We start from the raw sequence: 14,421 nt of genomic DNA on the forward strand, positions 1-14,421 counted from the left end.
ACCTCAGTTGTTCTGTGTTTCTGTTTAGGTTGTCCTGTGCAAAAGAAAATAGAGAGGAGCTAAGTGATTTGTTGGAGGTCTGCTCTGTGTCTTATTTTCTTCTTGGGTGCAGGATGAGCAGAAGTGTTGAGGAAATGTGTAAGCCACAAATAGGAAACCTTGGCTTTCTTGGGTCAGTATTTATCATGACTACTTTCCTCTTTACAGGATAGGGATTTGGAGAGGCTCCGTCGGAAATGGCTGTGTGCTTTAACAAAGCGGCAGGAGTATCTTGATCAGCAACTGCAAAAACTCGTTGGGAAGCCTGGTAAGCAAAATACAAAATACAAAGGTAACAATAGTGATATGTTGAGAGGCATGCTCACATAATTTTTTATCTTAATGTATTGTAAAATTTAGAAAGGAAGTTAATGGAGAGTTGAATCTCTGAACTCACCAGTAATTTGCTTTCAGTGAAACTAAAGTTAGAGAAGCCTATATAAAATCGTTATTGTATACTGTTTCTTCTCTGTGTGCTGAATATCTTAGCAGAGTGAGGTTTTATTCTATTATAGCTGGTATAAGATCACTGCGACATGATAAGGCACTGAATAAGAAATGCTCTCTATTGTCCTGCCTAACATCCTGCTTCTTCAGATAAAACAGAAGATGATGCGGATCGGGAGGCACAGCTTTTAGAGATGAGGCTAACACTCACTGAAGAAAGGAATGCTGTAATGGTTCCTTCTGCTGGCAGTGGGATTCCTGGAGCTCCAGCAGAGTGGTATGAACATACTTTGCCATATGCAAGAACAAATGTAAAAATTATGCATGGCCTGTCCCTGGCTTGGATCATTGCCATTTTTTGCTTTCCTTAATCTGGCCTCTGTGCACCATATGAGCAAAGTTGTTAAAATTAGGCCTCTTGCTTAAATTATTTTATTAGGCTGTCTATCTGAAATTCAGAAATGGTATTTAGTAAACGATCCTATTATTGATCAGAGTATAATTCCAACCTCCTGAAAAAACAGGATCAATATTTATTACCATTGCACTTAACATTTTAAAAAATTAGCTAATATGTTAATTACCTAGTTCATTCGCTTAAAAGGCTGCTCTGTCATAATAAAACTGCATCTACAGGAGCATTTTGTTGCACTCCTGGTTTGAGCACAGTCTGTTTAGTCAGCAAGTGTTCCATGTAATTTTCTAAACATTAAAAATAGTAAGCTACACTATACTTGAGACTGCTGTACTGTAGCAGCTGTGAGTAACAACTGTAGATAAGGAGGCAAAGTTGTTTTACTTCAAATCTTTTGTCTTCAGTTGCTTTCAACTTCGTGAAAAAATTTTCTGAGCAAACATCTAACAGTATTTATTGATGGAATTGAGTGTCATGGAGTTTTAAGCTAAAGTTTGTTGAAGTTAGCAATTCTGAAACATAAAAATGGCAAATGCTTGCTGAAAACACATCAGCCTTCACATCAAAGTGTTGGATTAGGTTGAAAAATAGTGGCGCTGCAGGAAACTTCCTTGAGGAAGAATCAGTTTTGAACACTTTCAGACCAGAGAAAATGTTTAGTGTTATTTTAGCACCATATATATTACAGAGGACTCCTGCTCTTGTTCACCATAAAGTTCATCAAGTCCAAGGTTGTCTTGAAATGGTTACAGTCTATTTTCACGGCTAAGATTGCAACAAGGAACCTTAAAGTCTTCCATGCTTCATGTTACATTTTTATTTCCTTATTAATGTTGTGTAGCTTAAAGTGTTCAGCCAAGGACTATTTTTTTTTAGAAACAAACAGAACACCACCTATGTTACCCCTTCTTCCATGAAAGATACCTTAAATAGCAGCTTTGACTCTTAAATATATGTGGTTTGTAAGAAAGAGTAGTAACTGTGTAGTGTAGCAGCATCAATGTTAGTTTAAAAACTTTGACACTGGATGCTCTGGTTCTCACTCTGCTGTCTTCACTGCCATTACTAATGCAGAGGGAGTTGCATTTAATAAATGTATGCGTCAGAGTAAATAAACTTAATTTTGCTATTAGCATTTTAGAGGGAGAAAACATCTCTGAAAGCAGAGGTCAAAGAATATAATAATTCTAAGACAGCTAAGATAGAAGAAATACTAATTTAGTTGAGTCTCTTGGAATCTGCACCAGTAAATTAAAATAAAACTGTTTGCCAATGTTATCAATAGTCTGCCTTAAAATGGCAATTGTTCTGAATGTAATGTACTTGGGGCTTGTGTCGTAAGGTACGTGTGCTGGGTTAGTTTAAATGCTACCATTGTCCCTGTCTTCCATCTTAGGACTCCGGTGCCTGGTATGGAAACTCACATTCCTGTTATTTTCCTTGACTTGAATGGTAAGTGGTTCTTAAAATGACAGAGTGCTTTGAAACAAACTTTATACAGCCAGTGGCATTATAGAATTTAAGCATGCTAATAAAATGAAGACATGCCTGGAATGGCAGGTGGATTAATTTCAGTGTGCATGTTTTTCACTGAAACATTATTTAATGTTCAAAATAGACAGCATTACATATGGGAGTACCATAGATTTTCATAATTACAATGTTTTTCATATTTTTTACAACTGAAATAGAAATAGTAAAATGAGTACTTCTAAGGAGAGTGTACAGCAATAGCAGTGTAAACTAAAAATTATTGTTGGGAATGCTCTTTCTGAGTTCTCAGAAAGTAATTTCTTTACTGATGACTTAGAAGAAAATGTGAAGTCACTGATAATAAGATCTAAATATCAAAAAAACGTGGCATGGTTAGCTCGAATTAGTTTAGAGAGAGTGATCATGTGGGTTTCTTTTAAACAATGTATGGTCCAATACATCCAAATACAAGATCCAGTTCAAACAATGTATTTATCAGATACTTCTATCAAAGATGGGAAATTGTAGCCAAGCAAGCAGCAACCTCAACGTAATCCAGCGAGCCAGCAATGCCTCATCAGTTGAACAAATTCTTGTTAAGATGTTTAAAAGAGGGTTAACACGTGTTAGAAGCATTAGGTGAGAGTGGGGAGGTAGCATTCTGCCTTTTGTGAGGAGGTCTTTTCTGCAATGCTGTTTACAGTTATGGTTTGCTCATCTAACAGAGCGCGTTGGTATATGAAATGGCTTCAGAGAGGAGCTAGTTAATCATTCATGGTGAGAGACTCGAGCCAGAAGAGGTTGAGCTGCTTCTCAGAAACCAGATGAAGGGTTTGTTTAATCATGATCTGTAATTTTACTTGTGTAACCATCAGCTTATCTTTATTTAAAAAGAAAAACCCATACCACCTAAGTGATGCCAGATGAGCAATGTACTTGGTATGATTGAGCTGCAGTGCTGAAAGCACACCTGTGGGCAAGGAGGGGGTGTTTACAGCTGAGGGAGAGTCCCACACAAAGAGGACTTTATAAAGCACGGTTGAGTCTGTGTTCCAAAATCTGTGTGCACACTTTCTCTATTGAAATGGGATTCTTTTTGAAGTGGAACAATGCAAGAGATTTTCTTTTATAGATAGAATGTAAGTAGCCAAGCTGGGGAGTTACTGATGAAAATGTGAATTTGTGACTTGCTGGATATTTTTAAAAAGGACAATTGCTTTGCGTCTCTTCACCTTCTGCATTCATTTCTGTTTCTAGCTGATGACTTCAGTTCCCAAGACAACCTTGATGACCCAGAAGCAGGTGGGTGGGATGCTACACTTGTTGCAGAAGAGGAGGAGGAATTCTTTGAACTGCAGATTGTGAAGCATCATGATAGTGTGGTAAGCAGAGATGCAGGCCAGTATATTTAGTTTAGAAGTCTGTTAATTGTTCTCTTTTTATATTCAAATGTGTAAAAAGTGCATCGAAGACTGCATGCAAAGTACAGAATACTTGTTTCTAATATAACTGACTTCATGTTTTCCAGAAGTATTCACTAGGAGTATAACCATGATTTGAAAAATAATAAAACTGAAGGATCTTCCTTCATCCAAATGCAAGCATTACAAAAGCTTCAGATTCTGAGTTTGTGTTTAAAAACCAAAACAAACTCCCTTAGCAAATTAGAAAATGGAATCCCCCAGCTGAAAAACTAAACAATCTTAATTTCGTTACAGTTAACATTTACCTGTTCATTGTTCCATTCATTATACTCCATTTTGCCACATAGCTTGGAGTTTTGCAACTTTCCAGTTGTCGGTTCGTGAATTTTGCTCTTAGGCTTAGAATCTCTGATATTATTTTTTTTTTTCCTTACAATTTTGTTCCTTACTCTGAGATTTATTGCTTTTTATATTTTAGAGGAGCTTTGTTTCTGGTGGTTTTGATAGGTTTGGGGTTTTTTTGTTTTGATTTGTTTTCAAAGCCTGGAAAAATGGCTACCAGGCCATTTTTCTTATGGCTTGAATATAAACCATTTAACTATTCAGTAATACTTAACATTCAAGGAGAGAAATTCCAAGTTCTGCTGTATTGCTGGAAATGTTTCTGCAACATTATTTCCCAAATGCAGACCAGAGTTTATGTGGTGTGATGGAAGATTTTCACTGCAATCTCTGTTGCTCTCTGGTTTATGTTAATAAATTAGGCCAAATGGTCCTGCAGTTCTGGATATTTTATAGTTTATTTGCAATGATCCTGGGTATTCAAAAATCTTTTTTCAAGAGGAAATGTTCCAGAGTTTGAGCAAGTTGGCATTTTTAATCCCAGCGTCTTCATTTGGCAAACTAATCTTGATTTTTAAATGGCCTCTTCTGAAGTGAGGGGATTTTTCTTCATAGGGAGTGAAATGGAGAAGCTCACTCTCAAAATTTATGTATTATGTATTTTTGTTAATTATGCTTAATTAATTACAGTTAATTATACACCTAATTATGCTTATTAGAGGATACATTTTTTTCCTTTGCAGGTGAAAGCAGAAGCCTCATGGGATTCCACAGTCCACGACTGTATCCAGCTCAGCAAAGGAACAGCAGCAGATGAAAGAGTTTACCTCATTGTGAGAGCCACTGTCCAGCTCAGCCATCCTGCAGAAATGCAGTTAGTGTTACGCAAACGCATTTGTGTCAATGTGTATGGCAGACAGGTATGTCTTCTATAATCCTTCATAGTTTTCATTCTGCCCCATGGTTATCACTGCTTGAAGAGGGGAAAGCTGTGATTTGTGCAATATGCTGCTGCTATGACTCTTATTTTCCTGTATCTACCTTCATCTCTGCCCGCATAGAAGCACCTTATCAATTTCATGTGTCGAGACTTTCAGCTGCCAATCAAGTTTATCAGCGATATCTTGCCACAGTGCAGCAGCCCAGATGGGTTTACCTCTGCGTTGCCAGTTGCTCTGCTTCCATTGCTGCAACCACCCCCACAGGGCATTTGCCACCATCCATGAGTCAGTATAGAGATATCATAGTATCTTTCATATTGTGAATGATAATGCAGCTCTTTTTTAAAGGCTCAGTGGCACCCAGGTATGAGAGACTCTGTTATTTGTATTAACTACTAAGTGCTTTATTCCAAATCACTGGAAAGAGTTAACTTCTCATGAGCTTGCAGTTCATGTTTTGCAGAAACTGTGCATCACAAGAAATCTATGTGTTTCCCTACTCCTATAGTATGTTCACACATTACTGCTGACCATTTCTAACTATCCAGATATTTAGAGATAAACTAACAGTAGTTGGAGCAGAGATTCCTTTGTGTAATTTGCCAAAGTTAATCACTCTGTCTTTTATGTTTTCCAATTGGCTTGTACTCTTAGAATAACGTGTAGGTAAGGGCATGATGTTTGATAAATGGGAAGCAGAAAGTTGTCATTCTATTTGCAGCATCTTGTCCTGAAAAATATTTCATTCTTGAAAAGGATGGTGAAGAAGAGTTTATTCAGTGTTGTCTCAGAATCCAGCTTCCCCTAGCAGTAATAATAACAAAGCAGAAAGTCTAAATTATTATTCTGTTTGGACATCTGTAGTTAAAATCTGAAGCAAGAGCAGAAGAGGTGTGGTCACACCCTGAAACCCTGTTAGCAACTCTAAATTGCCTTTAGTGCTAGAAATAGAAGAACTTGGTGCTTCAAGCAGCAAAAGCTTTTTCTCAGAAAGAGACCAGTGAATTTTTTTGTTATATAGAATGGAAGAGTATATTCAATAGAGAAACTGAGCATGCCAATAATTACAATTATATTAAGTCTTCATTCAATTCTGTTTGCTATGGATTTAGTCAGTGATGTGTTTTATTTTTATTCAACACGGAATCTTTGGCTTTCTTGCTAGGTTTCTAAAAATCCTCGTCAATAACCTTTCCTGGGTATTCGTCTCAGCAGCATCTCTGAATGACTCATCTCTGCATTAATTCAACAGTCCAGTTCTTAACCCTGCAAGGCGCCAAGTCAGCACAAACAATGACCGTGATGCCTTAAATCATTCTTCATAACGATCTCTTTGGTCAAGAATTTAAAGTCTGTTCTTGTCAATATTCAAGACAAGTCACCTAGGGCTCTATAAAAAAAAACACACCACTTCTAGAACTAGCAAATGCTTTGTATGCTGGTTAAACGGTCACCTTGCAATGAAGAAAGTTAATCCTTTCTCTGTATCTAAAATACAGACAAGCAAATGATTTGTCTCCAAGTTAAAATCTTTGACTCTTATGTATTTATTACGTTTGGACTTCTTTCATTGTAAAGTATATTGTTTCATTTTAAATATGTTAAACCATATTCTCCTTAAAGAAATATTTTCCTTTTTTTCTTCTTTTTTGCCTCTCCATAGGGTTTTGCACAGAGTTTCCTCCGAAGAATGTCTCACCGAAGTTCCATTCCTGGCTGTGGTGTCACTTTTGAGATAGTCTCAAATATTCCAGAGGTGAATAAGAAATCAGAGTAGCTGAAATTGGCCAAGAGCCTCTAAATTTCTAATTTTCTCTTATTTTGAGCATGCTAGCTCTTGCTGCTGCAAGCATAAACTCTGGTTCTTATAAAAGATTAAGCATATTCCTTTACGTGCTGTGACTTAGCAGCAACCTGTGTCTTATCAGTGTCGCTATGTATTTTGTTGAGCGAGCATGTATTTACTGAGGTCCTTGAGGAAACAGAGAGAAAGAAAAAGTGGGAGTAAAGATGAGCAGTGAAGTGCCTGATGTAGGGAGCATGAGAATATGTGAAAAATAACAAAGTGGCTTTTTCGAAGTAATGTCTTTATGCAACTCTTGATTCCTGAGCTTGTTCATAGATAGAATCTAATCCTTTCTTTCCAAACAGATGCTCTATCGGAGCACTTGTGAAAACATTAACACACAAAGAGCCAAAAAGGCTGGTTGCTGCTTGACTCTGCCTTTTATGTTCTGCTGTATTTAGCACGCAGTGTTAAAATGTTTCTCAAGCAACACTCTATTTTTTTTTTTCTTGTGAGTCACTTGAAATTTTGTTTTCCTCACAGGATAGGTAACACTACAAATGTGTTTAAGCGCTTTTTAATTATGAAATTCTTCCCTGTGAGTGTGGTGAGGCACTGGCACAGGTTGCCCAGAGAAGCTGTGGCTGCCCCATCCCTGGCAGTGTTCAAGGCCAGGTTGGACGGGGCTTTGAGCAACCTGCTCTAGTGTAAGGTGTCCCTGCCCATGGCAGGGGGTTGGAACTAGATGAGCTGTAAGGTCCCTTCTAACCCAAACCCTACTATGATTCTATGAAATATCTGAATGCAGCCCTTTTGCTAATCAATGGCAATGTCTCACTGTGAGACTTCCCCTTCCACCTCTTAAAAAAAACCTACAAACAAAAAACACCATGAAAAAACCAAACCAACAAAAAAAAAAAAACAATAACCACATCTAGCTTTGGATGTCGTGACTGTGGTAGGAGCACCCATGCAGCACAAAACATCTGAATCTGGCCCTGAGCTTAAGAGCAAACAATGTTGAATGTGCTGTGTGCTTTAAAAATTAATTTTCCTCAGGACTGATTTGGGAGGTTTTTATTTGATTTTAAAAGGATGTCATATCTTTCCTCTTCCTAGGATGCTCAAGGAGCTGAAGAGCGCGAGGCACTAGCCAGAATGGCAGCAAACGTTGAAGATGCAGCTTCAGCTGACTCTGAAGCCTATATTGAGAAGTACTTGAGGAGTGTGCTGGCTGTGGAGAACATTCTCACCTTGGATCGTCTGCGCCAGGTATGTTTTTAAGACTGTAGCAGACAGCAGAGAATATGCTTACTGAGAACAATAGCAATACAAATGTTCTAAGTACATGTAATGGCTAACAAACCAAAAACACCACTTCAGTGCCTACCTCCACCTTACAAACTGTGCATGTGGCAAACATCCAAGGATGCAAATGTAGCTTTCTATAAAGAGATGCTCTCACTCAACTACCTACAATATGGATGGATGGGACTGGGAACTTTATGTTAAATGCACTGTTATGGGATGCTTGGTTTGGTTTTAAGACTGTGCATTGCTAATTATGGTTCAGAAACATAGTTGTGTGGCATTAGCTTTTGCTTTCTGAAGCCTGGGGTTTAGTAATAGCTTCCAAAGTTGCTAGAAGAATTCTTGTAATTTTGCCCGTGTTCTACCTTGAAGTATTCGCACCCGTTCTGTCAATAAATAAGACATCATAGAATCATAGAATCATAGAATAGTTAGGGTTGGAAAGGACATTAAGATCATCTAGTTCCAGCCCCCCTGCCATGGGCAGGGACACCCCACACTAAACCATGACACCCAAGGCCTCATCCAACCTGGCCTTGAACACCGCCAAGGGTGGAGCATTCACAGCCTCCCTGGGCAACCCATTCCAGTGCCTCACCACCCTCACAGTAAAGAATTTCTTCCTTAGATCCAATCTAAACTTCGCCTGTTTAAGTTTTAACCCGTTACCCCTTGTCCTGTCACTACAGTCCCTGATGAATAGTCCATCCCCAGCATCCTTGTAGGCCCCCTTCAGACACTGGAAGGCTGCTCTGAGGTCTCCATGCAGCCTTCTCTTCTCCAGGCTCAACAGCCCCAACTTTCTCAGCCTGTCTCCATACAGGAGGTGCTCCAGTGCCTGATCATCCTCATGGCCCTTCTCTGGACTTGTTCCAACAGTTCCATGTCCTTTTCATGTTGAGGACACCAGAACTGCACCCAATACTCCAAGTGAGGTCTCACGAGAGCAGAATAGAGGGGCAGGATCACCTCCTTCGACCTGCTGGTCACGCTCCTTTTGATGCAGCCCAGGATACGGTTGGCTTTCTGGGCTGTGAGCGCACACTGAAGCCAGCTCATGTTCATTTTCTCATTGACCAACACCCCCAAATCCTTCTCTGCAGGGCTGCTCTGAATCTCTTCTCTGCCCAACCTGTAGCTGTGCCTGGGATTGCTCCGACCCATCAGTTGGGTTAAGATTAAGTACCGTAACTGGATCTGTTTATCAGGAAAAGTGCAGAAGAGAAAAAACATTTATTGAGAGTTGTTCTGGATATAAATTATGCAAGCACAAAAGAAAGTTATGCAAAACAACCTGGAGTGTGTGCCTGCCCACTATAAATTTATGGTGAAGTGTGGTACACTCTAAGTATTGAAAGCAAGTTCTCTGTCATATATAATTAGTTTAAAGGATTAAAATAAGAGCTCAGCCAGGAAAGGGAGTCTTAGTCTTTACATCTGTAACAGTCATTTCCTAGAATCAGAACTAGCTGCAAAATCCTATGTGTGCCAATCAGCAAAATACTACGTTATAGTTTATCCACTCTTATGCTTCTAGCCGTGTTATTTGCAAGTTGTAGTCTACAGTAGATTTTACAGACAGGAGCCTGGGCAATAAGGCTGTTTAGAAAAATTTTTTTGTATAGACAAAACTATTCTGGGGTGTTTGGAGCTTAGAGTCCTTCAAAGCATGCATATTTTCTTTGGTTTTTTTCTCTCTGATTGACAGGAAGTTGCTGTAAAAGAGCAGCTAATGGGAAAAGGGAAACTCTACCGCAGGAGCCTGAGCTCTCCTAATGTGAATCGAGTGAGTATTCCATGCTGGTATCTACAGCATACTGAGGGCAGCAGGTCCAGTCTTTCAATTACAGGTCCCTGTGATGCCAGTCATGGAGTATGGCAATAAATTTCCTTCTGTTTGACCCTTCTGTTTTTCTGTGCCATTTGTGAGCATGTAAATCGCTAAGTGGAGGCAAAATCTGCACATATTCATGCTTTCATCATACAGGCTAGTATGCTTGAAAGCACGCCCATAAATCCAGACTATTTGAAAAAGCAGTGCAAGAACTGCTGCTTTTTTTTTTTTTCTGAACACTGGATTTTATTTCATTTAGCTACCAACTTGAAAATGGTTTTTGTTCTTCACAAGATTTGAAAGCAAGTTACAAGTATTTATTGATCTTAAACTTTGTAACAGTGTTGTACATAAGAAGGATGAGACTTCTGTTGTTCAAAGTTTAGAAAGAAATCCTTTGATAGAACTGGTAATCAAACTTGTAAAATTCTTGCACCTTCCAGGTCAATAACTGGGATTTCACCTTCACCTCTTGGATTTCAGTTCTGCTTTAACTGCAAAACTATTTCTTTTCACCCTTCCTTGTGTTTGTCAAGAGACATATTTATCAGTTGTTGAAGTTTCTGTTAAGAAATAATTCTGCTTGTCTAAATTATTTCAGCTTTCTGGAAGCCGCCAAGATTTAGCACCTCCTTATAACCTGAGCAGTAACCGGGTAAGTATCCAAAGGTCACCTGGGAAGTCTTCTGTAGAAAAAGGGAGCTACAGTAACTACAGTGTACCAGTTACAGAGGCATAAGTGGGAAACATCTGTAAAAGATGGGGCACACCTATGTGCTCTTTGTATCCTTGTGGCTAGGACATAACTAGTTTTAGATGTGTTACACTAGGACCTCTCTGAGAAAGTTCCCAGACCTCCATCAGTCATACAGCAGTGCTGCCAGCCACTGTGGGATGTACAATGGCAGACCTGGAGCTGAGCAGAAGAGATTAAATGTAGTTATCCATCACTCAGGAGTGCCTTTCTCCGGGGAAATCTTCTCATTGTCAAGCTTCAGAGCTCTTCCAAAGTCTGGTAGATCCAAACCTTCTGGGTAAGGAACAAATTGGGTTCATATGTAAGGTTACGTCTACTGTAGGACAGTACAGAGGCTTATAAGGAGAGTCTCTGACCTTCAGAGGAAAACCAGCAGTCTGAAGCTTTTAGTGGGTTATAATTCAGCCCATTACACTTCTTAAAAACAATGGTATAGATCAAAAGTATTTCTTTAAATGTTGAAAGATTAGATTTAAACTTATTTTCCAAATCCTAGATAAACTGAAGGGTCTTCTGATAGATATTCTGCCCAGCAAGCGTGTAGTCATTTTAAAAAGGAGAAGCTAGTGGTGAAGGCGTTTTAATGCATAATGCAGTTGCACAGAATAATAGAATTTTGATATAGTGCTTTAGCATTGGTTGCTAAATCTGCTACATCTGATCCATGTAGAGAATGCTAAAATATGTGCAGGTGATAAAGTGCTTATAGCAACTTCTATTTGGAGAGGACTGTGTGATGTTTCAATATTGTAGAGTTTTAATGCAAAAAATAAAGATCAGAGTTCTTAATGATTTTTTGTTTTTCTCCTCCCTTCCTCTCAATGGTTTCTCTCATTGCATGTTTCAGAGTCCAAAGGTCCCAGCGGAGGTAATGCATTAGGTCCACCTAATGAGTGGGATAATAATTTTATCTCACTAGAAAGTTTATTTTGCTCACTTACATGCTTTTACTTCCTGCTTTGAAGATGCTGCTGGTGGTGTCTCATTTGCATAGTACGCAGCAAATGAGTTTTACTATTGAAAAGCCTGTCATTAATGCAGTGTGAAACTGGTACAAATGAGAGAAGTTTCTCCTTCTTGGGTGCATCTTATGGTTTGTTACAGAGCTATAGCTATTTAGACTTTTCTCACAGTTCTTTGGACTGGATGAAGTTATTTCAAAAATGGCCCCTTCTCAGCTAAAAAAAAAACAGACACATGAGAGCAAGTGAATAGATGCCAGTCATGTGTACGTTGGCCTGGAGATGAGATAAATGTTGACAGTTTCTTCCAAATCTTTCTCTCTCTTTATGGCTTCTGATAGTTAAGTGTTAACAACCCTTGATTCCTGTGAAAGAATGATTTGATATTAATACCGGCCCAACAGAAAACATGTTTATGCTTAGTATCATGGTAACACTCTCAGAGGAATGACTATGCATCCCCTTAGTTGAACCAAGCTTTGCTTAACCAGAGTTAATTGACAGGTTTGCATGGGGCTTTGCAGCTCTTCTCTGTGGTTGATGTAGCTGCTGACAAACACGCTGTAGTTCTGCGACATGGAGCTGAGTTTGCTAGCTTGCCCCTTGCTTTGCAGCGTGCTTCATCTCAAGGCACTTGTTACTCAGGACGTGGGAGGTGCCAACTCCCCTTTTGGAAATTTCTCATTTCAAATGGATCTCTGGTTCACTTTCCACAGGGAGATGAATGAAAGCTTTTATAATCACAATGAAACATTAAACAAATTCTTAAATTTTCCTGTAGCACACAGAGACCACAAAGGACAATGGTGATATCAGTCCTATCTATTTTAGCATAAAGCATCTGAGCATAGCTTGATATGTGGGGTTTTAGCTAAGTTAGGTGTCTTTGTCACTTGCAGAGAAATTTAGTGAAAAAGAAGTCTTCTCCAGCAGTCATAAATCATTATTTTACAGGAATTTGGTTTTGTTTACAAATGCCTATAATCTCAAACAAGTGGTTTATTATATCATGAGAAACATCAGTCACAGGAGCGTAACAGCATCCTGAATTGGGTGCAGAACTAATTTGTCAAGCCTGCACGCTTTGATATTTGTGAAACCCTTGACACATTTCAGACTATTCTTCTTAACTTTTATTCCATTGCTTCATATGTCTCTCTAATTTTAACATTATTCCTTACATTCCTGCTGTCTTTACCACAGATTTTTAGCCTGTGGAAAAGGCACTTGAGTCTCATTCCTCTATGTAGAGTACCATTCATACTGTTAACATTATGAATGTGGATGCTATGTCATTCTTCATCACTATGAATAGCCAGGACTACGTCCCCTGTAAACAAGAATATTAAACAGGTCAGAATAAGAAGTAAAGATGGTGTTGGTGCAACTAAAACAGGCAGATCAAAAGTTTCCAGAATTAGGGCCGGGATTCATCTTGCAGCCATAGTTGAATCTGTTACTACAAGTGTGGATGGGTGGTTATGCCCCCATGAAGAGCTAGAAAAAACTTCTGCTCTACTGAAGTAAAGGTCTGGGTTTGACACATTCTGAAAAGAACTTAATATCTCTGAGTACTGACACTGCAGCAGGATGACTCTTAGATTGAGATATGTATTCATGTGAAATATTTAAGTCACCACTGGGATCTTTTTCATAATAACTCATAAGATTAAGCTATCTAACTGGCTGAGAAGGCAAGGAGATGCCTTCAAAATTTACTTCAGAAGACAATCTTACAGATGTTTCATATTAGTTTAACAGGACAGCATTTGGTCTCACCTCTAAGGCATATCTGCTTGCTTAAACGAGAAAAAGGCAATTTTTACTCCTGTTATCACCACAGATATGGTTATGGGAGAGAGAGATGAAACGAAATTCATCTTGCACATCAGCACATGTCAGGTGATGCAAGACTATGGTCTCTTACTGGTCATACTAGATACAGACCTGGATTTTTATGTTCCCGGGTGCTTGCATTGGAAGCTTAAAAATTCACTTGACTTTAAGTCAAGTGCACAAAGTATGGAAGGCACCTCTGACTTGTTTTACAGGCTTTCAGACTATAATCACATACTGATGAAATATTTCATGAGTTGTTCTTAAACAAAAGAGTTTTGAAATGTCAAAGACAATTGTCTTTGACAGTCATCCTTCCTTTCCCAAAGGTCCAGTGGTTTGTGGCTCAAAAGCCTTGTACACCAAAGCCAAGGAAGACATGATTGTTCCACTTAATCTTTGTGTTTTACTAGGAATCAGAGGGGTTTTTTCAGTAAATTGGTACCATGTAGATCTATTTGAATAATCTTGCTGGTCATGAGAACAAGTGCCTTTTGTCCCAGCTGTATGCTTATATTTATAAATGCTACATGGTCACCTTTTCCTAAGCCTTTTCTGAACTGCTAAAATAATAAAACACAAGAAGTATTCGTTTTTCTTACCTAGTGGCTGCATTTTATTGGTCTGTCAACTTCAAGAAAAGAATTGTTGTCAGGTAAAGCCTACAGATGACTTAGGTAGTGATCACCCCTATTTGCTCTAAAGATTTTGTGCATGTTGTTGCTGACCTGAAGTAAATTCCCTGGTGTTTTTCATGGAGGATGTGTGAAAGAAAGGAAGGCAGAGGAGAAGTAGGAGAAGGTATTATAGAAATAAAACACTTCATAGACAGCTGTGCATCAAAATCCATCAAG

The 14,421-nt window shown here is 38.7% G+C and overlaps 1 protein-coding gene across 1 annotated transcript in view; it reads left to right on the forward strand.

Annotated features, from left to right (window-relative positions):
• The window catches only part of KIF13B (kinesin family member 13B), a 132,776-nt gene that overhangs the window by 97,241 nt on the left and 21,114 nt on the right, over nucleotides 1–14,421 (forward strand). The window contains exons 27-35 of the mRNA XM_080616190.1: nucleotides 208–307; nucleotides 637–763; nucleotides 2,298–2,353; nucleotides 3,632–3,756; nucleotides 4,884–5,060; nucleotides 6,745–6,837; nucleotides 7,987–8,139; nucleotides 9,887–9,964; nucleotides 10,614–10,667. Coding sequence (XP_080472316.1) covers nucleotides 208–307; nucleotides 637–763; nucleotides 2,298–2,353; nucleotides 3,632–3,756; nucleotides 4,884–5,060; nucleotides 6,745–6,837; nucleotides 7,987–8,139; nucleotides 9,887–9,964; nucleotides 10,614–10,667 — 963 coding nt within the window. The remainder of the gene's footprint in view (nucleotides 1–207; nucleotides 308–636; nucleotides 764–2,297; nucleotides 2,354–3,631; nucleotides 3,757–4,883; nucleotides 5,061–6,744; nucleotides 6,838–7,986; nucleotides 8,140–9,886; nucleotides 9,965–10,613; nucleotides 10,668–14,421) is intronic.

This window comes from Psittacula echo (genome assembly GCF_963264785.1).
Source record: "Psittacula echo genome assembly, chromosome: 4".
NCBI lineage: Eukaryota > Metazoa > Chordata > Aves > Psittaciformes > Psittacidae > Psittacula > Psittacula echo.